General features: G+C 50.8%; 1 protein-coding gene and 1 non-coding gene across 3 annotated transcripts in view; one reads left to right on the forward strand and one right to left on the reverse strand.

Annotated features, from left to right (window-relative positions):
* Window positions 1-26,178, reverse strand: part of ZER1 (zyg-11 related cell cycle regulator) — a 43,264-nt gene that overhangs the window by 8,838 nt on the left and 8,248 nt on the right. The window contains exons 2-13 of one of the 2 annotated variants that reach the window (XM_010360895.2): window positions 16,658-16,909; window positions 15,018-15,168; window positions 14,373-14,809; window positions 13,878-14,054; window positions 12,667-12,781; window positions 12,376-12,522; window positions 11,876-12,043; window positions 3,601-3,816; window positions 2,833-2,874; window positions 2,568-2,687; window positions 1,805-1,920; window positions 646-834 (exon numbers count right to left, since the gene is read on the reverse strand). In XM_010360895.2, coding sequence (XP_010359197.1) covers window positions 646-834; window positions 1,805-1,920; window positions 2,568-2,687; window positions 2,833-2,874; window positions 3,601-3,816; window positions 11,876-12,043; window positions 12,376-12,522; window positions 12,667-12,781; window positions 13,878-14,054; window positions 14,373-14,809; window positions 15,018-15,168; window positions 16,658-16,815 — 2,036 coding nt within the window. In that variant the 5' untranslated portion in view covers window positions 16,816-16,909. Of the gene's footprint in view, window positions 1-645; window positions 835-1,804; window positions 1,921-2,567; window positions 2,688-2,832; window positions 2,875-3,600; window positions 3,817-11,869; window positions 12,044-12,375; window positions 12,523-12,666; window positions 12,782-13,877; window positions 14,055-14,372; window positions 14,810-15,017; window positions 15,169-16,657; window positions 16,910-26,178 lie in introns of both variants that reach the window. The other variant, XM_010360894.2, reaches the window with a different exon arrangement.
* On the forward strand, window positions 10,616-10,719 carry LOC115894100. The gene has a single exon (XR_004054145.1). It is a non-coding gene; the product is annotated as a small nucleolar RNA U13 (small nucleolar RNA).

The raw sequence follows: 26,178 nt of genomic DNA on the forward strand, positions 1-26,178 counted from the left end.
CCCGGCCCATCTGTATGGTTTTCTGTTGTGTCTCTATTTTCTCCCCACCTTTTCCCCACAAATCAGTAGGTATCAGTAGTTTGCAAAGAGCAGGCTTTGGGTACATGCAGATGTTGGCATGTATGACAAATGCTCCAGGCTGCATGGGTGAGATCGTGCCCTTATGTATGCTCTGTGCTGTGTGCAGCTACGCATCAGTGAGGGAAAGCAGAACCCCACAGAGGACCAGAAGAAAGGCGGGAGCTCTGAGCAGACTTTTTTTTTTTTTTTTTTTTTGGAGACGGAGTCTCGCTCTGTCGCCCAGGCTGGCGTGCAGTGGCCAGATCTCAGCTCACTGCAAGCTCCGCCTCCCGGGTTTACGCCATTCTCCTGCCTCAGCCTCCCGAGTAGCTGGGACCACAGGTGCCCACCACCTCGCCCAGCTAGTTTTTTGTATTTTTTAGTAAAGACGGGGTTTCACCGTGTTAGCCAGGATGGTCTCGATCTCCTGACCTCGTGATCCACCCATCTCGGCCTCCCAAAGTGCTGGGATTACAGGCTTGAGCCACCACGCACGGCCCTGAGCAGACCTTAATAGCATGAGCGTCCTGCCCAGCACTTACTCCATATTCCACACTGCATCCCTGTTCCCCACCCTGCCCGCACCTGTAATTGATGTTTCTCCGAGAGTTGATGTCCCAGCTCTGGATGGCGGCCCACATGCGTTCCTCTACCTCCTCGCGCTGGGGCTCACAGACGCCCCAGGCCTCGGGTCCATCAAACATGATGTGGGAGAGGACGCCGCAGGCATTGTAGGAAACCTCGATCCCATCGGCCTTGCTCTCCAACAGGTTGCTGCCAGGAGAAAGACAGAAAAATGGAGTCCCACTCCCCGAGTTTCTCTTCAGATACCAGCTGCAGGACACCAACTTAAAACAAGAAGCAAGAGGTGCTACTTATTTCTTTCTTTCTTTTTTTTTTTTTTGAGGCGGAGTCTCGCTCTGTTCGCAGGGACTGGAGTGCAGTGGCCGGATCTCAGCTCACTGCAAGCTCCGCCTCCCGGGTTTACGCCATTCTCCTGCCTCAGCCTCCCGAGTAGCCGAGACTACAGGCGCCCGCCACCTCGCCCGGCTAGTTTTTGTATTTTTAGTAGAGACGGGGTTTCACTGTGTTAGCCAGGATGGTCTCGATCTCCTGACCTCGTGATCCGCCCGTGTCGGCCTCCCAAAGTGCTGGGATTACAGGCTTGAGCCACTGCGCCCGGCCACTACTTATTTCTTTATCACATATTGTCTATATACCTAGACTACTTCTAAAGGGATTTGAGGTCATTTAAGATATAATTACAGGCGGAGCGCGGTGGCTCACGCCTGTAATCCCAGCATTTTGGGAGGCTGAGGCAGGCAGATCACGAGGTCAGGAGTTTGAGACCATCCTAGCTAACACAGTGAAACCCCGTCTCTACTAAAAAATACAAAAAAATTAGCTGGACATGGTGGCGGGCCCCTGTAGTCCCAGCTACTTGGTAGGCTGAAGCAGGAGAATGGCGTGAACCCAGGAGGCGGAGCTTGCAGTTAGCCTAGATTGCACCACTGCACTTCAGCCTGGGTGACAGAGCAAGACTCTGTCTCAAAAAAAAAAAAAAAGATATATAGTTACAAAAGGGCCACTTATGAAGGATTGAATGAATAAGAAACCATATTATCGAGGGAAAACAACATTTATAGCAAACCTAGGCAAAGAGCAGTTGTGCAACCGAGCAGACACTAGAGCTCTGAGCATCCTGGCAGCCAAGGCAAAAAGGGAAAAGATTAAAAGTACCAACCTGAAGACGCTGATAAACTGGGAAGTCATTAGTTGAGGCCGCAGCTCCTTCACTTCTGCCACATTCCCCAAGAGTCCTAGCATATTCCTATGCAGTTCCTGCTTCTCTGGGAATTCCTGGGAAAATGAGAGCCAATGGGCCATATCAATTAGTACTTAATGACTTAGTATCTGGTATTGTTAACCAAAAAGCTTCATGGGCATCTGGCCATGCCAACTAGATAAAGAGGGGGCATATAGGCTACCCTCCTACCCTCCAATGCACCTAGGTCAGTGCAGGGTACACACACTAAGGGATTAAAGGGGTGGGACTCCTTGCCACAAAGGCAAAGGCTGATTAGAGATCTGACCTATGGCACAGACGTGGTTCTGTTCACCAAAGCTCAAAATATTAGTTTAAGGGACCCTCCTAGAAATTACAGCAGGAAAACAGAGCATGTGTTTAAGGATGAACAGACCTGCTATCTAGCTCGTAGCATAGTGGGCTCTGGTCAGCTGTGGGCAGGCTGAGAATGACTGCTGAGGAGACAGGGAGGGGCTTTCCCTTGGAGTGGGGGCTCTCAGGAGGCCCCACCAGGCCATCTGCGTCTGGAGCTTCTGTCAGCAGCAAAATCTGGGTGGGTGGGCCTGAGTCTGTCCCCACTGCCCTTCTCCAGGAAGCATGGGTGAGGGGTGCTACGGATTTGGTTGCTGGGAAGCCTAGGGACAGAAGAGGGGCCATGTGGGCAGCTGAGGCAGCTGCTGCTGCAGGAGGCGGACACTACCTTCAGGCAGTCCAGGAAGAGCTTCATGCCGTTGAAATTGAGGAACATCTCGCAGTTGTCAGGAGTTTCATCTGTGATGTTCCACAGGGCGCTCCAGGAGAACTCCATGACCTGGTCACACTGTGAGGGCAGCACAGGGCTCAGCCAAGGCTCCTGGTACCCAGGGAGGGGGGCCCCTGACAAAACATGGACCTCCCCCAGGGGCAGCCCAGGTCCCTTGCGGGCTGGGGAAAGGGCAGCGCGGCTTCATGAAGACTTGACTTACTATCTTGTCCAGCAGCTTCTTCTGAATCAGCTTCAGCATAGTCTGCAGGCAGGGACAAGAGTCTGCTAGAGTGCTGGGGCTCAAGAACTCCCACCCCCATGAACCCAAGATGGAGGGCAGGCTCAGCATGGCTAGTTCAGGAGTCTTGACAGGAGTCTTGAGGCTCACCATGCCTAGTTCAGGAGTCTTGACAAGGTCAAGTCTCCATATCTTTGGGGGAGGCTATTTGAAGGCACCCACTCCTCAGCCCCTTGGTATTGGCATCAGGAGGCCCGGGTGCCATTCCTGGCCCTCGGGGGACTCCCCTGTGACTTTGGGCACAGCCCTTCCCGCTGGGGCTTGAGCTTCCCTAACCATCAAATGAGACCAGAAGCTCTTGAGCTCCTTTGTCATTCTTTCCTTCCTTTCACCAGTGATATTTATCACCTCCCCACTGGCCTCCAGGGCCCATGCCAAGAAGTGCTGGGGACACAATGACAGAAAGACAACATGGCATCTTTCCCTATGGAGCCTATGAAAGCAGGATGAGTGCAGGGACTGGGAGAGGATGACAGTATGCTGTAGGTGGAAGAAATCTATGAAGCCACCAGCAACGTTCAGCATTAAGAAATTCTTCCTTTGGTCTAGCCTAAATCCCTCATGCTTCAGCATACTCTCCCTCTCCAACTCCCAGTCCCAGGCCCTTCTCTGAGACTCTCGCTCAGGGTAGAGGAGTGGTGGGGGAGAGTAGTGAGGCTCAGGAGGAAGGGGGCATCCCCCCACACGTACCACGACAAAGCCCATCTTGCCCACAGCCTCCTTGTGGTCGTTGTCCACCTGGCAGACCAGGGCGTTGCACAAGTGCACGGCGATCCGCTGGATGGACTCGTCCTGCCGCGTAGGGTTGAGGATGCTGAGCAGGAGCTCGTTGACCCGGCGGTACTGGAATTCCAGCTCCTCGGGGATGCTGAAGTTGCAGAGCGTCAGGCAGCAGTTCCGCTGCACCTGGGCCAGGACAGGACACAAGTGGGGCACATTCAGGGTCAGACTCAGGAGCAGGGCTCTAGAGGTATGAGAGCATCCAGTCCAGCCCGGTTTTCTGGAAGAGGAGGCTATACAAGTGTTCTCTTAAAAATGTTTTATTGGGCCGGGCGCGGTGGCTCAAGCCTGTAATCCCAGCACTTTGGGAGGCCGAGACGGGCGGATCACGAGGTCAGGAGATGGAGACCATCCTGGCTAACACGGTGAAACCCCGTCTCTACTAAAAAATACAAAAAAACTAGCCGGGCGAGGTGGCGGGCGCCTGTAGTCTCGGCTACTCGGGAGGCTGAGGCAGGAGAATGGCGTAAACCCGGGAGGCGGAGCTTGCAGTGAGCTGAGATCCGGCCACTGCACTCCAGCCTGGGCGACAGAGCGAGACTCCGTCTCAAAAAAAAAAAAAAAATGTTTTATTGGCCGGGCGCGGTGGCTCACGCCTGTAATCCCAGCACTTTGGGAGGCTGTGGCAGGCAGATCACGAGGTCAGGAGATTGAGACCATCCTGGCTAACACAGTGAAACCCCGTCTCTACTAAAAATGCAAAAATTAGCCAGGCGTGGCGGCGGGCGCCTGTAGTTCCAGCTACTCGGGAGGCTGAGGCAGAAGAATGGCGTGAACCCGAAGGCGGAGCTTGCAGTGAGCCGAGATCGCGCGCCACTGCACTCCAACCTGGGTGACTGAGCGAGACTGTCTCAAAAAAAAAAAAAGTTTTATTAAAATATGAAATATTCGGGCCGGGCGCGGTGGCTCAAGCCTGTAATCCCAGCACTTTGGGAGGCCGAGACCATCCTGGCTAACACGGTGAAACCCCGTCTCTACTAAAAAATACAAAAAACTAGCCGGGCGAGGTGGCGGTCGCCTGTAGTCCCAGCTACTTGGGAGGCTGAGGCAGGAGAATGGCGTAAACCCGGGAGGTGGAGCTTGCAGTGAGCTGAGATCCCGCCACTGCACTCCAGCCTGGGCGACAGAGCGAGACTCCGCCTCAAAAAGAAAAAAAAAAAAAAAATTCATACAGAAGAATGCATAAAAGACAAATGTGGCTGGGCGCGGTGGCGCACGCCTATAATCCCAGCACTTTGGAAGGCCAAGGCGGGCGGATCACGAGGTCAGGAGATCGAAACCATCCTGGATAACATGGTTCAACCCCGTCTCTACTACAAATACACAAAATTAGCCGGGTGTGGTGGCAGGTGCCTGTAGTCCCAGCTACTCGGGAGGCTGAGGCAGGAGAATGGCATGAACCTAGGAGGCGGAGCTTGTAGTGAGCCCAGATCACGCCACTGCACTCTAGCCAGGGCGACAGAGCAAGACTCCGTTTCAAAAAAAAAACAAAAAACAAAAAACCACAGATGTATAGTTTTATAAATAACATAAAGTGAACTCAATGTAACCATCACCTGGGTCAAGAAACAGAACACTGTCAGCACCCAGAAGTCCCCACTGTCCCTTCTTGATCATAAGCCCCTTAGCCCTTCCACCCCCCCTAGAAAGAACCACTACAATATCCCTGCTTTTCTTTTTCATTTCTTTTTTTTTGAGATGGAGTCTTGCTCTGTTGCCCAGGCTGGAGTGCAGTGGACCTATCTTGGCTCACTGCAACCTCCACCTCCCTGGTTCAAACAATTCTCCTTTCTCAGCCTCCTGAGTAGCTGGGATTACAGGCATGCCACCATGCCTGGCTAATTTTTGTATTTTTAGTGGAGATGGGGTTTCCCCATGCTGGCCAGGTTGGTCTCGTACTCCTAGCCTCAAGTGATCTGCCTGCCTCGGCCTCCCAAAGTGTTTGGATTACAGGTGTGAGCCACTGCACCCAGCTTTCTTTTATTTTTATTTTTTGAGACAGGGTCTTGCGCTGCTCTGCTACTCAGGCTGGAGAGTAGTGGCACCATCATGGTGCAGCCTCAACCTCTGGGGCTCAAGCGATCCTCCCTCCTCAGCATCCTGAGTAGCCAGTACTACAGCTGTGTGCCACCATGCCCAGCTACTATTTTGTGTTTTGTAGAGATGGGGTCTCACTATGTTGTCCAGGCTGGCCTCTACCTCCTGGGCTCAAGAGATCTTCTTACCTCAGCCTCCCAGAGTTCTGGGATTCTAGGCATGAGCAACTGCACCTGGCCCCTGCTTTATTTTTTGAGACAGGGTCTCACTCTGTCACCCAGGCTGGAGTGTGGAGGCGCAATCTCAGCTCACTGCAACCTCTCCATCCTGGGCTCAAGTGATCCTCCCACCTCAGCCTCACTAGTAGCTGGGATTACAGGTGTATCCAATGGCCCCTGCTGTTTTTATTATTATTATTTTTTTTGAGATGCAGTCTCATTCTGTTGCCCAGGCTGGAGTGCAGTGGCATGATCTTGGCTCACTGCAACCTCTGCCTCCAGTGTTCAAGTAATTTTCTGCCTCAGCCGCCTGAGTAGATACGATTACAGGCACCCGCCACCACACCCAGCTAACTTTTTGTATTTTTAGTAGAGATGGTGTTTCACCATTTTGGCCAGGGTGGTCTTGAGCTTCTAACCTTGTGATCCACCCACCCCGACCTCCTGAAGTGCTGGGATTACAGGCATGAGCCACCACGCCTGGCATTTTGTGCAGTGGTGCAGTCTTGGCTCACTGCAACCTCCGCTTTGCAGGTTCAAGTGAATCTCTTGCCTCAGCCTCCCAAGTAGCTGGGATTATAGACGTGTGCCACCACGCTCAGCTAATTTTTTTGCATGTTTTGTAGAGACAGGGTTTCACCATGTTGGTCAGGATGCTCTTGATCTCTTGACTTTGTGATCCACCAGCCTTGGCCTCCCAAAGTGCTGGGATTACAGATGAAAGTCACCATGCCCGGCCTTTTTTTTTTTTTTTTGAGATGGAGTTTCACTCTTATTGCCAAGGCTGGAATGCAATGGCGCGATCTCAGCTCACTGCAACTTCTGCCTCCCAGGTTCAAGTGATTCTCCTGCCTCAGTCTCCCAAGTAGCTGGGATTACAGGCTCCCACCACCATGCCAAGCTAATTTTTGTATTTTTAGTAGAGATGGGGTTTCGTCATGTTGGCCAGGCTGGTCTGGAACTCCTGACCTCAGGTGATGCACCTGCCTCAGCCTCCCAAAGTGCTGGGATTACAGGCATGAGCCACCACACCTGGCTGGCCCCTGCTTTTCATAGATATTCTATAGGTTTGCAAGATTAACAGTTGTTATACATAGCTGAAATGCATTGATTTTTCATTACAGTATAGTATTCCATCATGACACCCCAATTTATTCATCCATTCTACAGCTGATGGATGTCTGGGTGACTCTAAGAGTTGGCTACTGTGAACCATGTATTATACTTGCATCCCGGTGACCATAAGCATGGGTTTCTTTAGGGCACACATGCCTGATGTGACTTCTGGGTCACAAGGAGTGCATGTCTTCAACCTTATTAGGTAACACTAGACTGTTTTCCGCAGTGGCTTTAGCAGTTTACACTCCTATCAGCGGGGCAGGAGCTCCTCAGTTGCTCTATATCCTCAGTTTTCTTTGTACTGTCTGCAGGTTTATTTGCTTATTGATTTGTTTGGGGTGTTTTTTTGAGACAGTGTCTCATTCTGTTGCTCAGGCTAGAGTGCAGTGGTGCGACCATAGCTCACTGCAGCCTCAAACTCCTGGGCTGAAACAATCCTCTTGCTTCAGCCTCCTGAGTAGCTGGAACTACAGGAGTAGTCACCACACCTGGCCAATTAAAAAAAAAAAATTTTTTTTTTGAGATGGAGCCTCATTTACTCTATCGCCCAGGCTGGAGTACAGTGGCATGATCCTGGCTCACTGCAGCCACCTTCTAGTGCAAGCGATTCTCCCGTCTCAGCCTCCCCAAGTAGCTGGGATTACATAGGGAACTGCCCTCATACCTGGCTAATTTTTGTATTTTAGTAGAGACAGGGTTTCACCACGTTGGCCAGGCTGGTCTTGAACTCCTGACCTCAGGTGATCCACCCGCCTCAGCCTCCCAAAGTGCTGGGATTACAGGTGTGAGCCACCTCGCCTGGCCCTATTTATTTGTTTTTAAGACAGGGTCTCTCTGTTACCAGACTGGAGTGCAGTGGTGCCATCATAGCTCACTGCAGCCTTGAACTCCCGGGCTCAAGCAATTTTCACACCTCAGCTTCCAAGGTGGCTGGGATTCCTGGGCATGTGCCATCACACCCAGCCTTTTTTTTAATTTAAATTTTATTTATGTATTTATTTATTTTTTGAGACAGAGTCTCACTCTGTCACCAAGGCTGGAGTGCACTGGCACGATCTCGGTTCACTGCAACCTCCACCTGGATTCAAGCGATTCTCCCACCTCAGCCTTCCTAGTAGCTGGGATTACAGGCGCCCACCACCATGCCTGGCTAATTTTTATATTTTTGGTAGAGACGGGGTTTTGCCATGTTGGCCAGGATGGTCTAGAACTCCTTGCCTCAAGTGATCCGTCTGCCTCAGCCTCCCAAAGTGCAAGGATTACAGGCATAAGCCATTGCGCCCGGCCTTTTTCAAAACAATTTTACAAGTGAGGATGTATGCATATTTTTTTTCTCTAAGAACAGTTCTAATTGCAGAAAGGCTAGGCCAAAAGATAGACGCATTTACAATTTTGGCAGGTTCTGCTGGTTGCCCTCCACATAGGTTGCACGACTCATCCCTCACCAGTAGACACGGTGTGAGGGTACTCTTGCCTACCTATGCGACATTGGGTATCACCAAGCTCTTGAGATGAAATGTGACTTCCTCTTATTTTTATTTCCATTTCTGTGATAGATTTATTAATTCATTTGGGAGTCTCCAACTAGTCTTCTTTTTCTCTTTTCTTTTCCTTTTTTTTTTTTTTTTTAAGACAGGGTCTCCTCTGCTGCCCAAGCTAGAGTGCAGTAGTAGAATCAGAGTTCACTGCAGCCTCCACTTCCCAGGCTCAAGCAATCTTCCCACCTTGGCCTCCGAGTAGCTGGGGCTACAGACGCATACCACAACACCCAGCTAATTGAAAGAAATTTTTTTTTTTTTGAGACAGAGTTTCACTATCGTCACCCAGGCTGGGGTGCAATGGTACCATCTCGGTTCACTGCAACCTCTGCCTCCTGGGTTCAAGCGATTCTCCTGCCTCAGCTTCCTGAGTAGCTAGGATTACAGGTTCCCACCACCACACTCGGCTAATTTTTGTATTTTAAGTAGAGACCGGGTTTCACCATGTTGGCCAGGCTGGTCTTGAACTCCTGACCTCAGGTGATCAACCTGCCTTGGCCTCCCAAAGTGCTGAGCCACCACGCTGGCCTAAAAAATTCTTTTGTAGATAAGGGGCAGGTGGGCATGTCACTTGAGGCTAGGAGGAGTTCCAGACCAGCCTGGCCAACATGTCGAAACCTTGTCTCTATTAAAAATACAAAAATTAGCCAGGTGTGGTGGCGTGCTCCTGTAGTCCCAGCTACTCAGGACGCTGAGGCAGGAGAATCGCTTGAACCTGGAGGTAGAGGTTGCAGTGAGCCGAGATCACACCACTACACTCCAGCCTGGGCAACAGAGAGAGACTCTGTCTCAAAAAAAAAAAAAAAAAGAAAGAAAAGAAAAAATACACACACTCACATATTGCCCCTGAAATTCTACAACTCTACTTCTAGATATGTATTATAAGGATAACTAATTAAGTATAATTAACAAAGCATTGCTTGGGAGAACAAAAGATGAAACAGCAACCTAAATATTATTCGACCCTGGGGGCTGTTTCACACACTGGGCAGAGCCCTGACCTTGGCCACTGCCTCCAAGCTCCAGCAGAGTCCTCCACACAGTGGCCTCTCCCTGGATGAGGACACTGAACATATGCTGGTGTCAACAGTTACGAAAATGAACCTTAACACCAGCTGTATCTAGGGGAGGAGAGGTGAGATTGTGAGTGGCTTTCACTCTATTTAATACATTCTTTTATCACTTGAATTTTTTCATCTTTTAAGCATTAGGTATCTTTTTTGTTTTGTTTTGTTTTTGGTTTTGTGTTGATACAGAGTCTTGCTTTGTCACCCAGACTGGAGTGCAGTGGCACGATCTCGGCTCACTGAAATCTCCACCTCCCAGGTTCCAGCAATTATCCTGCCTTAGCCTCCCAAGTAGCTGGGACTATAGGCGCCCACCACCATGCCTGGCTAATTTGTATATTTTTAGTAGAGACGGGGTTTCACCATGTTGGCCAGGCTGATCTCGAACTTCTGACCTCAGGTGATCTGCCCGCCTCGGCCTCCCAAAGTGCTGGGATTACAGGCGTGAGCCATCGCACCCAGCTAATTTTTGTATTTTTTAGTAGGGACAGGGTGTCGCCATGTTGGCTGGGCTGGTCTTGAACTCCTGACCTCAGGATCTGCCTGCCTCAGCCTCCCAAAGTACTGGGATTATAGGCGTGAGCCACTGTGCCCAGCCTGAGATGCTCTCTTAATTAAAAAATATATATATTGTGGCTGGGTGCGGTGGCTCACGCCTGTAATCCCAGCACTTTGGGAGGCCAAGGTGGGTGGATCACCTGAGCTCAGGAGTTCGAGACCAGCCAGGCCAACATGGTGAAACCCTGTCTCTACTAAAAATACAAAAATTAGCCGGGCGTGGTGGCATGCGCCTGTAGTCCCAGCTACTAGGGGGGCTGAGGCAGGAGGATCGCTTGAACCCAGGAGGTGGAAGTTGCAATAAGCCGAGATCGTGCCACTGCATTCCAGCCTGGGTGACAGAGTGTGACTCCATCTCCAAAAAAAAAACATAAAAGGTTATTGTTTGATCCTTTCGTAGTTTATAAGATTGATGATCAGGTCTTCATGCTCATGTGTGAAATATGCCTCCCTCAAACCACGTTAGGACATTGGCATATTGCCCGTCTGAAATGAAAAAAGCTTTTTTGTTATATAAATATGTTGGCTGGGTGCGGTGGCACACGCTTGTAATGCCAGCACTTTGGGAGGCCGAGGCGGGTGGATCACCTGAGGTCAGGAGTTCAATACCAGCCTGACCAACATGGCAAAACCTACTAAAAATACATAAATTAGCTGGGTGTGGTGACATGTCCCTCTAGTCTCAGCTACTTGGGAGGCTAAGGCAGGAGAATCACTTGAACCTGCCACTGGTCTCCAGCTTGGGCGACACAACAAGACTCCGTATGAAAAAAATTTGTTGGCTGGTCAGGTGCGGTGGCTCACACCTGTAATCCCAGCACTTTGGGAGGCTGAGGTGGGTGGATCACCTGAGGTCAGGAGTTCGAGACCAGCCTGACCAATATGGTGAAATCCCATCTTTACTAAAAATACAAAATTAGCCAGGCGTGATGGTGCATGCCTGTAATCCCAGCTACTTGGGAGGCTGAGGCAGAAGAATCACTTGGACCCGGGAGGTGGAAGTTGCAGTGAGCCAAGATTGCACCACTGCACTCCAGCCTGGGCAACAAGAGTGAAACTCTGCCTCAAAAAACAAAATGTTGGCTGATAAGGGAGATGTTCATGTTCATGTGACACAGTTGAAGTAAAAATCCACTGTATACAAACAGTACGCAGTTTGTGTATCCCATTTACAAAATACGTGTGCATAGGCTAAAATCCACAATCGATAGCCCATGTTAATGGTGCCTAAATCTGGGTAGTGGGTTTATGGGTGATTTTTATTTTCTGTATATCTGTATGTAATTATAACTTTTCTATAATAAAAGCTTTTATTATTTTTATTTATGGTAAGAAATCCCCCAGCAGAGTGTATGGGCAGAAGGGCTAAGGAAACAGCTCAGGCAGGGAGAAGGGCAGGGTCCCTGGGCCCCCACATGGGGCAGGGAGGAAGAGGATGGAAGGCAGCCAGGGGTGATGGACTGTGGGAAGGGCCAGGTCCCGGGGACCCTGAGTGTCAGGTCCCAAGAGTCGGGGAGTGCTGCCGTGGGAAAGGGAGCTGAGAAGGATGCAGCCCAGAGCTGGGGGAGCCCTAGCGGGATGCAGGAAGCAGGAAAGGGGTGGCTGGGTCAGAGCATGCAGGCCGTGGCAGATGGGGGCTCACCGTCACCTCCTGGTAGGATTCCATGCCATTCAGCACCACCTGGATGACCTGCCGGCGCAGCTTCACACTCTGCTCTGAGCGGTACTCGGAATTTGTTAGGTAGAAGAGGGCGGCACTGCCTGTCACTTGAATGTTTCTGTCATATTTGTGGCACTTGAGGGCCGTGATGACCAGCTGTATGAAGACAAGGGGGACCTGGGCTGGCAAGTGCAAGGAGAGGCCTGGGCTCTGCAAGGGGCTGGAACAGGCTCTCTGGGGCAGGGTTTAGCCTGGTCTTGCTCTCTTAAGGCAGAAGTGGGGCCTGGGGAGCAGACACCAGGGTTGGAACTGAACAAGGCCAGTGCTGAAGCCAGTCAAGTGCTGTGAGGCCCAGGCTGGGGTTCTGGTCCTGGGGCCCTGGGGACAGGGTGCAGAGGGACAGGGGCTCTGGGGACATGGCTCAGCCAAGCCTGACACGCTCCAGGTGGGGAGGGACAGGAGGCCAAGGCCCTAGGCTTGGAGCTGACCTTCAGGGCCCGCAGCAGCTGGTTGCAGCGCTCGATGCGGGCAATGTCAAAAAGCAGGTTGATAGCCCGTGAGGTGATCTCAGGCCGGTGCTCCGTGTAGGCCTCGATGGCATTCAGCACCTGCTCTTCATTTTTATCACCACTTACCTGCGGGTGGGACATGCTCAGAACAACCCAGAAGAGGCCAAGGGCTGGGATGCCAGATCCCAACTCAAGTCTCCAGCCCCAGAATCCAGCTCCTTCTCTCTCCTAAGGCTCCCTGGCCCAGCCCCATCCCACTTCCACGCTCACTTTGTAGGCCGGAATGTGCGTGAGGCGGCACAGAGAGTTCTCGAAGAGCCCGAGGAACTGCAGCGGCCTCTTCAGAGCCCGGAAAGGTATGATGCTGCTCTTGGAAGGCTCAATGCTGGGGAAAGAGGGTGCCGGTGTCAGTGGCTTGGGGCCCAGGCCTGAGCTGGGTCTCCCCACTAGGGGTGGTGAGGCATTTCCTTGCTTTCTCTTCTAGGCCCTCCAACCTCATCCCCCGTTCCTTTTGTTTTTAATGGCAGGGGACATAGGCACCACCTCCTGATGGAAGGGTGGCAAGGTCACATAGTAGGGGAACACGTAGGATGGGTGATGCAGCCACCTTTAGAAACTACCTGCCATTTTAGTAAGGACATGGCACTTTTAGGTCTCACCAACAATCACAAAGGGACAAGCTCAACTGAACACCATTAAAGTAGGCTGGGGCCAGGGCTTATGGGTGGCCAGTTACAGCTGGTAGGGTTTGGTCAAACTTCTCAACCAACCATCCCAGGAACTGACCTATGTCCAGCAATACTCCATAGGTGGCAGACACTGCCAGCCTCGCCTCTTCCCCCCATGGCACTGTGCTCTGCGCTGGGTAGTTCCCCTGTCGCTCCTCATGCTCTCACCTACTGGCCTTTGCAGGTGCTGTTCCCTCTGCTAGAACACCTTTCCTCTGGCAAAGGCAGAATGAGCATTCAGGACAGCCAGGATGCGTCCCTCCTCCTCCTTCCTTCCTGATCTTCAGGCCACCCTGGGGCCCTGGATTGCCCCTACCATAGCCCTTGTAATGACTTGACTGTCCCCACCAGCTCACACAGACTCTGAGAGGGCAGGACCTGATTTGTTACCTTATCTCTAGCACACAGCACAGCACTTGGTAGAGGGGTACTTGGCAAATACCTTTTTTTTTTTTTTTTTTTTTGAGACAAAGTCCTACTCTGTTGCCCAGGCTAGAGTGCAGTGGTGTGATCTCAGCTCACTGCAGGCTCTGCCTCCCGGGCTCAAGCAATTCTCACACCTTAGCCTCCCAAGCAGCTGGGACTACAGGTGTCTGCCACCATGTTGGCCAGGCTGGTCTCCAACTCCTGGCTTCAAGTGATCCGCCTATCTCAGCTTCCCAAAGTGCTGGGATTACAGGTATGAGCCACTGCACCAGCCTAAATGCTTATTGAATGACAGCCTACTAGTAGCCATGGAGGGTGGGGCCCCACCTGGTCTGTCCCGCTTCCTCTTCCATCTTGGAGATGCTGCAGTTCTCTAGGATCATGTGGCCAGAGATGTCCAGGGACATTAGGTTCCCCAGCTTCTGCACAAAGAGGCTCAGCACCTCCCGAGTCAGCTTGAACTTGTAGTAGCTGGAGAGGCGGTCTCGGGAGATGTCCAGGTGTCTGAAGATTGGGGTAGGGGATGCAGGTCAGGAGCTGGGTACAGGGTGGGGCTGCCTTGCAGACCCCGGCTCCTTTAATTTCTAGCAGGGGATGGCCCATGTCTGCCATGACTTCTCCAGGGCATTCTGGGAAGAAACCCCGAACAGCCCCAATCCAGCTGAAACACTGGGTTTAAGGAATGGGACTGTGTCTTCATTCCCACCCTCTGCCTAGCCAAGGGCTCCTGAACCCTGAGGGCGTGCATGACAACACTCACCTCTACTCTTCCCCACCTGCCCACCCATCCCCACCCTGGTGAGCTCTGGGCCAGGAGCTCACCGCAGCTTGTGCAGCTGCACGATGACCCGGATGTGGTCATCGGACAGGTCCATGTTGTAGAGCACAAGGGACACCAGGCTGTCTTTCCACTGCGTGAGGAAGGCAGCATCGCTCGTCTGAATGCCTGAGAGGTCCAAGGCTGCCAGGGAGTTGAGCGGCCGCAGCAGGGACTCCACAGGGACCCAATCAATCATGCGGCCCAAGTTGAGGAAGCGGAGGCGGCTGAAGCCCTCAAAGGTGAAATCCTTAACCAGCACCTGGCAGGTGGGGTTGACGAGGTACTCATCTTCACAGCCCCCTGGGTTCTCCTCCTCATAGAAAATGTTTGTACAGCCAAAGAGGCTCAAGGACACCAGGGTGTGGCTGAAGCTCCTCAGTGTCTGCAGGCTCTTGGCAGACAGCTTCTCGCAGTTGGTCAGGTACAGCTCCACGAGGTCCTGGGAATGGGCACAGCTACATCACCATCACCACCCCTGCCCCTTCCCCCCGCCCCAGGCCTTGTCCTGGGCTACAGGTGGGTTGGAAAGGGTGATGTGCACAGTCAGGGTGTGCACTGGCTGGGCTGGGGATGGCTGGGCTGGAGGAGAGCAGCCTGGCCCCTGCTTGGCGTGGGCCCTCCCGGTGCTGTGGCGGGGCAGGTCTCACCTGCTTGCGGATGGCCTCCAGGTCCTGGTCCTGCACCAGGTCCTCGCGGAGGTGGATCCGTGTGAGGCGGGTGCTGCGGGGGTCTGAGAAGAGGCTGAAAAAGCTCTCGTGTGGCTCGAAGTTACAGGCAGCGTTCACCAGCTCCACATACCTGGGAGAGGAGAAAGCCTGGCTCAGGGGAGGGCCACAGGGTCTCTCATCCTCGCTTCAAAGCCAAGCCCTCTTCCCCCTGAAGCTTTCTTGGATCACCCCAAGTAGCAACCTCCTTCTCCTAAGAGTATCTGGTTGGATCCTGACTAAACTATCAGTAAGATTAAGGGTGCCCAGGAACCAGGAATCTAAAGGCAGCTCTCTGGGAGACCTTCTAGGTGATGCAGGGGCTATCTCTCCCAATGCACATGCCTGTCACACAACCTCCACGCACACTGCAGGGGCAGCAGCCCCCCTGGCATGGCCACTCTCATCACCTTCTTTAAGCCCCTCCTGTGACCCTTTTAAACAGGCAAAGCAAGCCAAGTAGTTCAGAGTTCCCAGCTGGGTACAGGGCAAGCCCTTAATTAAGCCCTGTTGAGACATCAGCTCATGCAAGAATCCTGGTCTGCTGGGAAATGCTTTGGATTCAAACGCTTTAGAATCTAAATCTTGGCTTGGCTGCTTCCTACCTGGGCAACTTCACACAAGTAAATGAACTTTCCCAGACCTCAGTTTCTTCATCTGTAAAGTAGATATAACTCTGGCCTGCAAAGTATCCAACCTAGAGCCTGACCCACAGTAAATGCTCAGGACGTTATTACAGGTCCACCTCTGTCCTCAGGCCCACACGGGCTTCTAGTTTCCAATGCAGCTGTCTACCAATTTCCCTTCTGGGAATCTATTTTTTTCTTTTTCTTTTTCTTTTTTTTTTTTTTTTCCGTAGAGACAAGGTCTTTCGCTATGTCACCCAGGCTGATTTTGAATTCCTGGTCTCAAGTGATCCTCCTGTCTTGGCTTCCCAAAATGCTAGAATTACAGGTGTGAGCCACCATGCCTGGCCACCCTCTGGGCCTCTAGATTGAACTCCCAGCATTCAGTGACTGCACAGCATGTTTCTAGGAGCCCCTAGGAGTAGGGAGGCCCTCGGAGGGCCATTCAGATTTTTCCCTTGAGACCCTGCCTCAAATGAGTGACTCTGGATGATTCACTCCCTGGTCATGGATCCGTTATTCTGGCACCTAAACCCTTATGTGGCCATGTTCACTGAATTCACAAGCACAAGTGTGTGCACGTGAATGTACATACACACGTGGGGCAACACTTAATTCCTTCATTTATAGCAGATTTTGACACAATCACATCTCTAAATGGACACATGCAGTTTTACCCTCAAAAATAACCTGTGCTGCATAAGCTTACATGTGTACACACACCCATGCCTTCACATGCACACTCCTCCACACACACACCAAAAAACACACATATACACCTTTACAGTTATGGATACATCACTATTCTCTTGCACCCATGAACATCCATGTGCACATACACACCCTCACACATTCATCGCCATAGCTACTCCCCACGTAGTGCACACATGGTCCCAATCTCTCTATACACATTCATGGGAGGACCCCTGCCCCTCCTCTGCCCCTGGGTCTGCTCACTCATTGACGAGCCGGTCACAGATCTCGCTGGGCAAGAAGATGTCCGGATGTAGCCGCAGGGTCTCCTTGTCCAGCAGGTAGCCCAGGGTGCCATCCAGGTTGCGCAAGCAGAAGTCAGTACAGAGGGCCATCAGTGACTCAGGAGTGTCAGACGCCATGCTGGGGGCAGGCAGGTGGGCCACTCCAGGACAAGGGTCCCCAGGGGCAACAGTGATTCCTGAACACTCACAGGATCATTGGCAGAGCCACTGCCTGGGGAGTGGACAAGATGCCAAGTGAGCCACACACAAGGGCTAGAACCATCAGTGGCCCCATGTCCACACTCTGAGTAGGGAAACTAAGACCACACTCCAATTAGCAGCTTAGCAGGGCCAGGCCCAGGTCTCCTGACTCCATCTCTCACCCGCCTCTGCTGTGCCACTATCTATGCACAATTTGACCTGCAAAGAACATGGAGCCTTGTCCAAGCACTTATTTGCCTGTGGGCAGACATGTGTGTGCTGGGGACTCAATGCTTGGGTGGGGGTAATAGGGATTTTCACTCTTCTGCTTCCCACAATCTTTTTTTTTTTTTTTTTCAGAGTCTTGCTCTGTCGCCCAGACTGGAGTGCAGTGGCCAGATCTCGGCTCACTGCAAGCTCCACCTCCCGGGTTTATGCCATTCTCCTGCCTCAGCCTCCCGAGTAGCTGGGACTACAGGCGCCCGCCACCTCGCCCAGCTAGTTTTTTTGTATTTTTGTAGTACAGACGAGGTTTCACCGTGTTAGCCAGGATGGTCTCGATCTCCTGACCTCGTGATCCGCCCGTCTCGGCCTCCCAAAGTGCTGGGATTACAGGCTTGAGCCACCGTGCCCGGCTGCTTCCCACAATCTTAACAGCTACACTGGGGTGTTCCATGCTGTGCAGTACTTCCTAACCTGTATACAGCTCTAGTTGATTAAGCACTTAGTCTGTGCCAAGGCTTAATAGACATATAGACATGATATCACTGAATCTCATGGTGTCTGATTAAAAATGAAGGCTCCTCACAAGAGCAATAAGAACATATGTTTACACAGAAACTCGGACGTGACGATTCATAGCAACATTATTTGTAAGAGTCAAAAAGTAGAAACCACCCAAATGTCCTTCAACTGATGAATGGATCGACAAAATGTTACATATTCATACAGTGCAATATTATTCAGTCATAAAAAGTAGTGATCCATGCTATCATGTTGAACCTTGAAAACATTATGCTGAGTGAAAGAAATCAGTTAAAAAAAAAAAAAAGTCACATACTGTGTGATTCCTTTGATAGAAATGTCCAGTGAGAATAGGCAAATCTGTAGAGACAGAAGTAGATTTGTGGTTGGGAAAAAGGAGAGTAACTGCCAGTGGGTATGGAGTTTCTTTCTGGGGTGATGAAAATGGTCTAAAATTGACGGTGGTCATGGGTGCACTCTGTGAATATACTAAAAATCATGGAACTATATACTTTATATGGGTGAATTGTGTGACGTCAATTATATCTCAGTAAAACTTATTTAAAAAAGTGAAGCCTCGGCCGGGCGCGGTGGCTCAAGCCTGTAATCCCAGCACTTTGGGAGGCCGAGACGGGCGGATCACGAGGTCAGGAGATCGAGACCATCCTGGCTAACACAGTGAAACCCCGTCTCTACTAAAAATACAAAAAAAAACTAGCCGGTCGAGGTGGCGGGCGCCTGTAGTCCCAGCTACTCGGGAGGCTGAGGCGGGAGAATGGTGCAAACCCGGGTGGCGGAGTTTGCAGTGAGCTGAGATCCGGCCATTGCACTCCAGTCCGGGCGACAGAGCGAGACTCCGCCTCAAAAAAAAAAAAAAAAGTGAAGCCTCCTACTAGCTTCATGACTTTAGCATAGCTAAAGATTTCTTAACTAGGACTCAAGAGGTGCTAACCAGGAGGTAGAAAATTATAAACTTATCTACACTGAAGCAAAGAAACTTCTGCTCATGCATACACAAAAATTAATTTGAGATAGATGATAGATATAAATGTGAAAGGTAAAACAAGGTTTCTAGAAGAAAACACAAGAATATATCTTTATGACTTTAGAATAGGCAATGATCTCACATGAAGAGAAAGAAATTGATAAATTGGACTACCTCAAAATTAAAAACTCTGTTCATCAAAAGATACCACGAAGAGCCTGGGCGCAGTGGCTCACGCCTGTAATCCCAGCGCTTTGGGAGCCCGAGGTGGGCAAGTCGTTTGAGCCCAGGAGTTCATGACCAGCCTGGGCAACAGGGCGAAACCCTGTCTCTACAAAAAATACAAAAAGAATTAGCTGGGCACGGTGGCATATGCCTGTAGTCCCAGCTACTTGGGAGGCTGAGGCGGGAGGATCACCTGAGCCCAAGAGGTTGAGGCTGCAGTGAGCTATGATTGCACCACTGTGCTCTAGTCTGGGAGACAAAGACAGACCCTGTCTCAAAAAAAAAAAAAAAAAAAAAAAAAAAGTGAAAGATTTGAACAGGTATTTCATAAAGGAAGATAGTGAAACAGACAATAAACATGTGAAACGCACTTAACTTTACTATTAGGGAAATGCACAGTAAAACCACAATGAGATGCCATTTCCCACACGCCCACTGGCTCAACTGAACACAACAACAGCAACAACAACATGGGCAATACCTGGCATTGGGGAAGATAGGGAACAGTGGGAAATCTCCCACAGGACTGGCGGCAGGGCAAATTGGTGTGAACTGGGAATATAATGGGAACAGTATTTAATACTATTCACTATTCACTAAAGCTGAACATACATGCGTTCAACATTTAGCAATTCCACTCCTAGGTATACACCCAACAGAAATGCATAAGTAAATGTGCACCAAAAGATCTACACTAGAATGTTCTCAGCAGCACTATTTGTAATGGCCAAAACCAGAAAATAACCTAAATGCCCACTAGCATTGGAATGGAAAATTATGGTATATTCATCTACTAAATACTACATGGCAATGAGAAGGCACAAACTCCTGTTAACAGCTTGGATAACGCTTACAATTTTTTTTTCCCCCCTCAATTTTTAGTTTTTTTTTTTTGAGATAGAGTCTTGCTCTGTTGCTCAGGCTGGAGTGCAGTGGCGCGATCTCGACTCACTGCAACCTCCACCTCCTGGGTTCAAGCGACTCTCCTGCCTCAGCCTACCGAATACCTGGGATTACAGGTATGCGCCAGCACGCTCGGCTAATTTTTGTATATTTTTCTTTTAGTAGAGACAGGGTTACCCATGTTGGTCAGGCTGGTCTTGAACTCCTGACCTCAGGTGATCTGCTTGCTTTGGCCTTCCAAAGTGCTGGGATTACAGGTGTGAGCCACTGTGCCCGGCCTTAATTTTTAATTTTTGAGACAGAATCTCACTGTTACCTAGGCTAGAGTGCAGTGGTGTGATCTCGGCTCACTGCACCCTCTATTTCACGGGCTCAAGCAATCCTCCCACCTTAGCCTCCTGAGTACCTGAGACTGAGACTCCAGGCATGCACCACCACATCCGGCTAATTTTTTTTTTTTTTTTTTTTTTTGAGATGGAGTCTCACTCTGTCGCCCCGGCTGGAGTGCAGTGGCTGGATCTCAGCTCACTGCAAGCTCCGCCTCCCGGGTTTTATGTCATTCTCCTGCCTCAGCCTCCCGAGTAGCTGGGACTACAGGCGCCCGCCACCTCGCCCGGCTAGTTTTTTGTATTTTTTAGTAGAGACGGGGTTTCACCATGTTAGCCAGGATGGTCTCGATCTCCTGACCTCGTGATCCGCCCGTCTCGGCCTCCCAAAGTGCTGGGATTACAGGCTTGAGTCACCGTGCCCGGCCTTTTTTTTTTTTTTTTTTTTTTAGAGACAAGGTCTTGCTATGTTGTCCAGGCGGGTCTCAAACTCTTGTGCTCAAGCAATCTGCTTACCCCAGGCTCCCAAAGTGCTGGGATTACAGGCATGAGCCATTGTGCCCAGCAAACGCTTACTGCGTTTAATGAGAGGAGTCAGAACACAAAAGGGTCTGTACTGTGTCACTCCACTAAGTTCAAAAGCAGGGGAATCTCATCTGTGGTGGGAGAAGTGAGGACTGTGGTCACCTGGGGAGGTGACTGCAAGGGAGTTTCTGGGTGCTGAGGAGCTTCTAGTCTCCTTGATCAGAGTACTGGGTATCCAGGCTTGTTCACTGTGTGAATCTTCAACGACCTGTGTATCATGATGTGTGTACTTTTTCAGGTGAATATTGGGTTTTTTGTTTGTTTGTTTGTTTGTTTTGTGAGACGGAGTCTCACCCTCTCACCCAGGCTGGGGTGCAGTGGCATGATTTTAGCTCACTGCAACCTCCACGTCTAGGGTTCAAGCTGTTCTCCTGCCTCAGCCTCTGGAGTAGCAGGGATTACAGGTGCCTGCCACCGCACCCAGCTAATTTTTTTTTTAAAAATATTTTTGGTAGAGATGGGGTTTCATCATGTTGGTCAGACTGGTGTCGAACACCTTACCTCAGGTGATCTGCCCACCTCTGCCTCCCAAAGTGCTGGGATTACAGACGTGAGCCACCACGCCCGGCCCGAATGTTGTAATTGAATAGAAAGTTAAGAAAATGCCAGCTGGGCGAGGTGGCTCACACCTGTAATCCCAGCACTTTGGGAGTACAAGGCGGGCGGATCATGAGGTCAGGAGATCAAGACCATCCTGGCTAACATGGTAAAACCCCGTCTCTACTAAAAATACAAAAAATTAGCTGGGCATGGTGGCATGTGCCTATAGTCCCAGCTACTCAGGAGGCTGAAGCAGGAGAATTACATGAACCTGGGAGGTGCAGCTTGCAGTGAGCAGAAATGGCGCCACTGCACTCCAGCCTGGGCGACAGAGTGAGACTCCGTTTCAAAAACAAAACAAAACAAAAATTAGCCGGGCCTGGTGGCAGGAGCCTGCAGTCCCAGCTACTCGGGAGGCTGAGGGAGGCGAATGGCATGAAACCAGGAGGCGGAGCTTGCAGTGAGCCAAGATGGCACCACTGCGCTCCAGTGTGGGCAACACAGCAAGACTCCATCTCAAAAAAAAAAAAAGTTAATCAGACTCCATACTGATATTTTGTGTATCTTTCCTTATGTATGTATTTCTTTGTTTGTTTGGTTTTTTGTTTTTGTTTATTAATTTTTTTTCCGAGAAAGTCTCATACTGTTCCCCAGGTTGCAGGGTGGTGGTGTGATCACGGCTCACTGCAGCCTTGACCTCCTGGGCTCAAGTGATCCTCCCACCTCAGCCTGTTCAGTAGCTGGGACTACAGGCATGTGCCACCACGCCCAGTAAATTTTTTAACTTTTAGTAAAGACAGGGTCTTTCTGTGTTGCCCAGGTTGGTCTCAAACTCCTGGGCTCAAGCGATCCTCCTACCTTGGCCTCCCAAAGTGCTGGGATTGCAGGCGTGAGCCACCTGTACCTGGCCTCTCATGTATGTTATACTTCATAGAATTTTTTTTTTTTTTTTTTTTTTTTGAGATGGAGTCTCGCTCTGTCGCCCAAACTGGAGTGCAGTGGCGCGATCTCAGCTCACTGCAACCTCCACCTCCCAGGTTCAAGCGATTCTCCTGCCTCAGACTCCCAAGTAGCTGGGACTACAGACGTGTGCCACCACGCTAATTTTTTGTATTTTTAGTAAAGACGGGGTTTCACCATGTTAGCCAGGATGGTCTCGATCTCCTGACCTCGTGATCTGCCTGCCTCGGCCTCCCAAAGTGCTGGGATTACAGGCGTGAACCACCGCACCCAGGCCCAAAAGTTTTTTTTTTAAAGTGCAGGCTCTGTGGTCAGACAGATCTATGTTTTGACCCAGTTGTACAATTCAATGTAAAATTACTTAACCTCTCCATCGAGGCCAACATGGTGAAACCCTGTCTCTACTAAAAATACAACAAAATTAGCTGGTGTGGTAGTGCACACCTGTAATCCCAGCTACTCAAGAGGCCGAGGGAGGAGAATCACTTGAACCCGGGAGGGGAGGTTGCAGTGAGCCAAGATTGCGCCACTTCACTCCAGCCTGGCAACACAGCAAGACTCTGTAAAAAAAAAAAAAAAAAAAGAAAAAAAAAAAAAAGGTACTTAACCTCTCCAGACCTCAGTTTCTTCATCTGGAAAATAAGGATAAGGATAATAATCTCTACTTCGCAGGGCTGTGGTAGTAAATGAGATAATGTTGGGAAAATGCTTAGTCCCAGCCCAACAGACTAAGTACACAACATGGTGGTTATGATCCCACCTTTTTTTTTTTAGACGGAGTCTTGCTCTGTGTCACCCAGGCGGGAACGTAGTGGCACCATCTCGGCTCACTGCAACCTCCACTTTCCAGGTTCAAGTTATTCTCCTGCCTCAGCCTCCTGAGGAGCTGGGACTACAGGTGCCTGCCCCTACACCTGGCTAATTTTTGTGTTTTTAGTAGAGACAGGGTTTTGCTATGTTGGCCAGGCTGGTCTTGAACTCCTGAGCTCAGGTGATCCACCCGCCTTGGCCTCCCAAAGTGCTGGGATTACAGGAGTGAGCCACCGTGCCTGGCCCTATGACCCCATCTTTTTTTTTTTTTTTTTTTGAGACGGAATCTCGCTCTGTCACCCAGGCTGGAGTGCAGTGGTACCATCTTGGTTCACTGCAAGCTCCGCCTCCCTGGTTCACACCATTCTCCTGCCTCAGCCTCCCAAGTAGCTGGGACTACAGGCGCCTGCCACCACACTTGGATAATTTTTTGCATTTTTAGTAGAGCCGGGGTTTCACCATGTTAGCCAGGATGGTCTCAAACTCCTGACCTCGTGATCTGCCTGCCTCGGCCTCCCAAAGTGCTGGGGTTACAGGCATGAGCCACCATGCCCAGCTGACTCCATCTTATAGAGGAGGAAACTCCAGGTCAGACAGAGGGAGCTGTGTAAACTGGGACTGGAACCTAGTCTTGTGGAATCCCTCACATCTCTTAGAGCAAGCTTGTCCAGCTTGTGGTCCATGGGCTGCATGTGGACCAGGACAGCTTTGAATGAAGCCCAACACAAATTTGTAAACTTTCTTAAAACATTATGAAATTTATGGACTTTTTTTTTTTTTTTTTTTTTTTAGCTCATCTGCTATTGTTAGTGTTGGTGTATTTTATGTGTGGCCCAAGACAATTCTTTTTCCGGTGTGGCCCAGGGAAGCTGAAAGATTGGACACCCCTGTCTTAGAGGGTTCTGGAGTTCTGGGGCCCAGCATTGTCCCAGCTTCTGGGAGCCTCCCTCTGTGTCTATTTGAGAGCCTTCCAGACTGCTCAGGAAATCCAGTGGGAAGCCACAGGGCGCTTTGGGCTTTGGAGTCAGCCAGTTCTGAGTTCAACTGTGGCACCACTGTCTACTAGGGACTATGCGTGGATGAGCTGTGAAGTCAGGCAGGCCTAGCTCACATTTCAGGCTTGCTGCTCACAAGCAAACGAACTTGGGCAAGTGTCTCCACCTCTCTGTGCCTCAGTCATTTTTCCTCTAAAATAGAAGCAGCACAATACCTCATCCCCAGCAGGGTGTGAAGATTCCATGGAATAATATCCAAAGGACTTAGAACGCTGTCTGGCACGTGGTCATTGCTCAATAAAGACTATTATTGTTGTTGTTGTTGTTACAATCACCTTCTCCTATCTCATCTGCCCTGGCTCCCACAGAGTGGGGTCTGTTCTAGCCCAGCTCCAGGGCCTGGATATCCCACAACAAGGCTTATTGTGTCAGCTGTCCCACTGGCAGCATGGCACCCTCGAGGGAAGGCACAAAAGCCAGGATGCCTGGGCCCCAGGCATGGCCTTCCTTTGCCTTCATTTACTTCCAGATCTTCAAGAGCCCAGTAGCCTCTCTTGCCTGGGAAACTGGAACCAGAGGGAGCACTGCTGGCAGAGTGTCCCCACTCTTGGAAAGCAACTGTTTTCAAGTCCACTGGAATTAGAGTCAGCTTTCTGGCCTACTTGGTCCCCACTAACCCTCTACTCCAGCCAGCCTGGCCTCACTGTCCTGGCAAAAGGCCCTCGGCACAGGTCACCTTCAGACCTTTGCCCAGTCTGTTCTCTTTCAACGAGGACCATCCAAATTCAACTAATTACTGCACTTTCTACTTTAAATACTGCCTTCTCCCCTCCCCTACCCAAATACAATCCATGTCCTTCCTCCAGGAAGTATCTCCTGGCCACTCCAGCCCACATGATCTTTGAACTCTCCTTTCACATAGCTGATACCTATGGTCCCAGTGTCAAAGTTACTTCCTCTGGGAAGCCATCTTTGACCCACCAGGGTGTGCCTGCTGAGTGCTCCCACAGGCCCGACCTACCACAGCAACAAACACTTGGTACTGATGTGGCTTTGATCATTCAGTGTCCTTGATAGATGGCCAGGTCCACGAGGGCAAAACCAGGCTGTCTTGTTTGGTATCACATCCCTGGACCTGCTCACTCAGTCCCTGCTCAGCACTGGGGGTCCTATGGTGAGCAAGCCGGACGAGGTCCTTGACCACATGGAGCATACTGGCTTCAGAGATAGACAGATCCACCTATGGGGCCCACAAGCGGCCGTCGTGTAACTGGGACCAGTGTCTTGCAGGAGGAGGGGACTGGGGCTCTGGGTACCCAATCAGGGGACTTGCCCCAGACTGGGGAGTCAGAGCAGGTGTCCTTAGAAGTGACATTTCAGGCCGGGTGCGGTGGCTCACACCTGTAATCCCAAAACTTTGGGAGACTGAGGTACGTGGATCACCTGAGGTCAGGAGTTCAAGACCAGCCTGGCCAACATGGTGAAACTCCGTCTCTACTAAAAATACAAAAATTAGCCAGATGTGGTGGCGCATGCCTGTAAACCCAGCTACTCAGGAGACTGAGGCAGGACAATTGCTTGAACCCAGGAGGTGGAGGTTGCAGTGAGCTGAGATCACGCCATTGCACTCCAGCCTAGGCAATAGGGGCAAAACTCCATCAAAAAAAAAAGAAGTGACATTTCAACTGGGACCCAAAAGATGAGTCCTAGTTAACTCTGGTGGAGGGGGAAAAGGGAAGGCGCTTCGGGAGGAAGCAAAGAAGTACCTAAGCTGCAAGGAGAGGGGGTGCATGGGACATTGGCACTATGGGCCCAGGTCCATGACTATTTGCTAAATGAACAAAGGAAGCACTGAACACTGAATGTGGGGCCTGCCACAAGGTGAGGTTTCAACAAAGGCCTGTGGAAGGAATGACGAAGGACTCACCAGCTGGGGTCTGCACGAGGCCTGGGAGGTGCAGCACATTCTCGCTTTCTCCCTGCACGCTGCGCCCAGGACACTGCTGGGTGCCCAGTGGCTGCAAATGATGTCTCTCGACTCGGAGGCTCTGAATGAGGGAGAGCCATTGGGGTTTTGCCTTTTCTGCAGGTCTGAGCCCAGTTACCTAGGCAGCTGCTCTGCTCTTACCATGCTCCCCAAGTGGAAGAAAAAAGCCCCCAAAATACAAGCCAGGTAGATGGCGCCATCTGCTAGCTTCCCCTTAGCAGTGTTGACCTTGCCACTCAG

Source organism: Rhinopithecus roxellana, chromosome 16, assembly GCF_007565055.1.
Source record: "Rhinopithecus roxellana isolate Shanxi Qingling chromosome 16, ASM756505v1, whole genome shotgun sequence".
NCBI lineage: Eukaryota > Metazoa > Chordata > Mammalia > Primates > Cercopithecidae > Rhinopithecus > Rhinopithecus roxellana.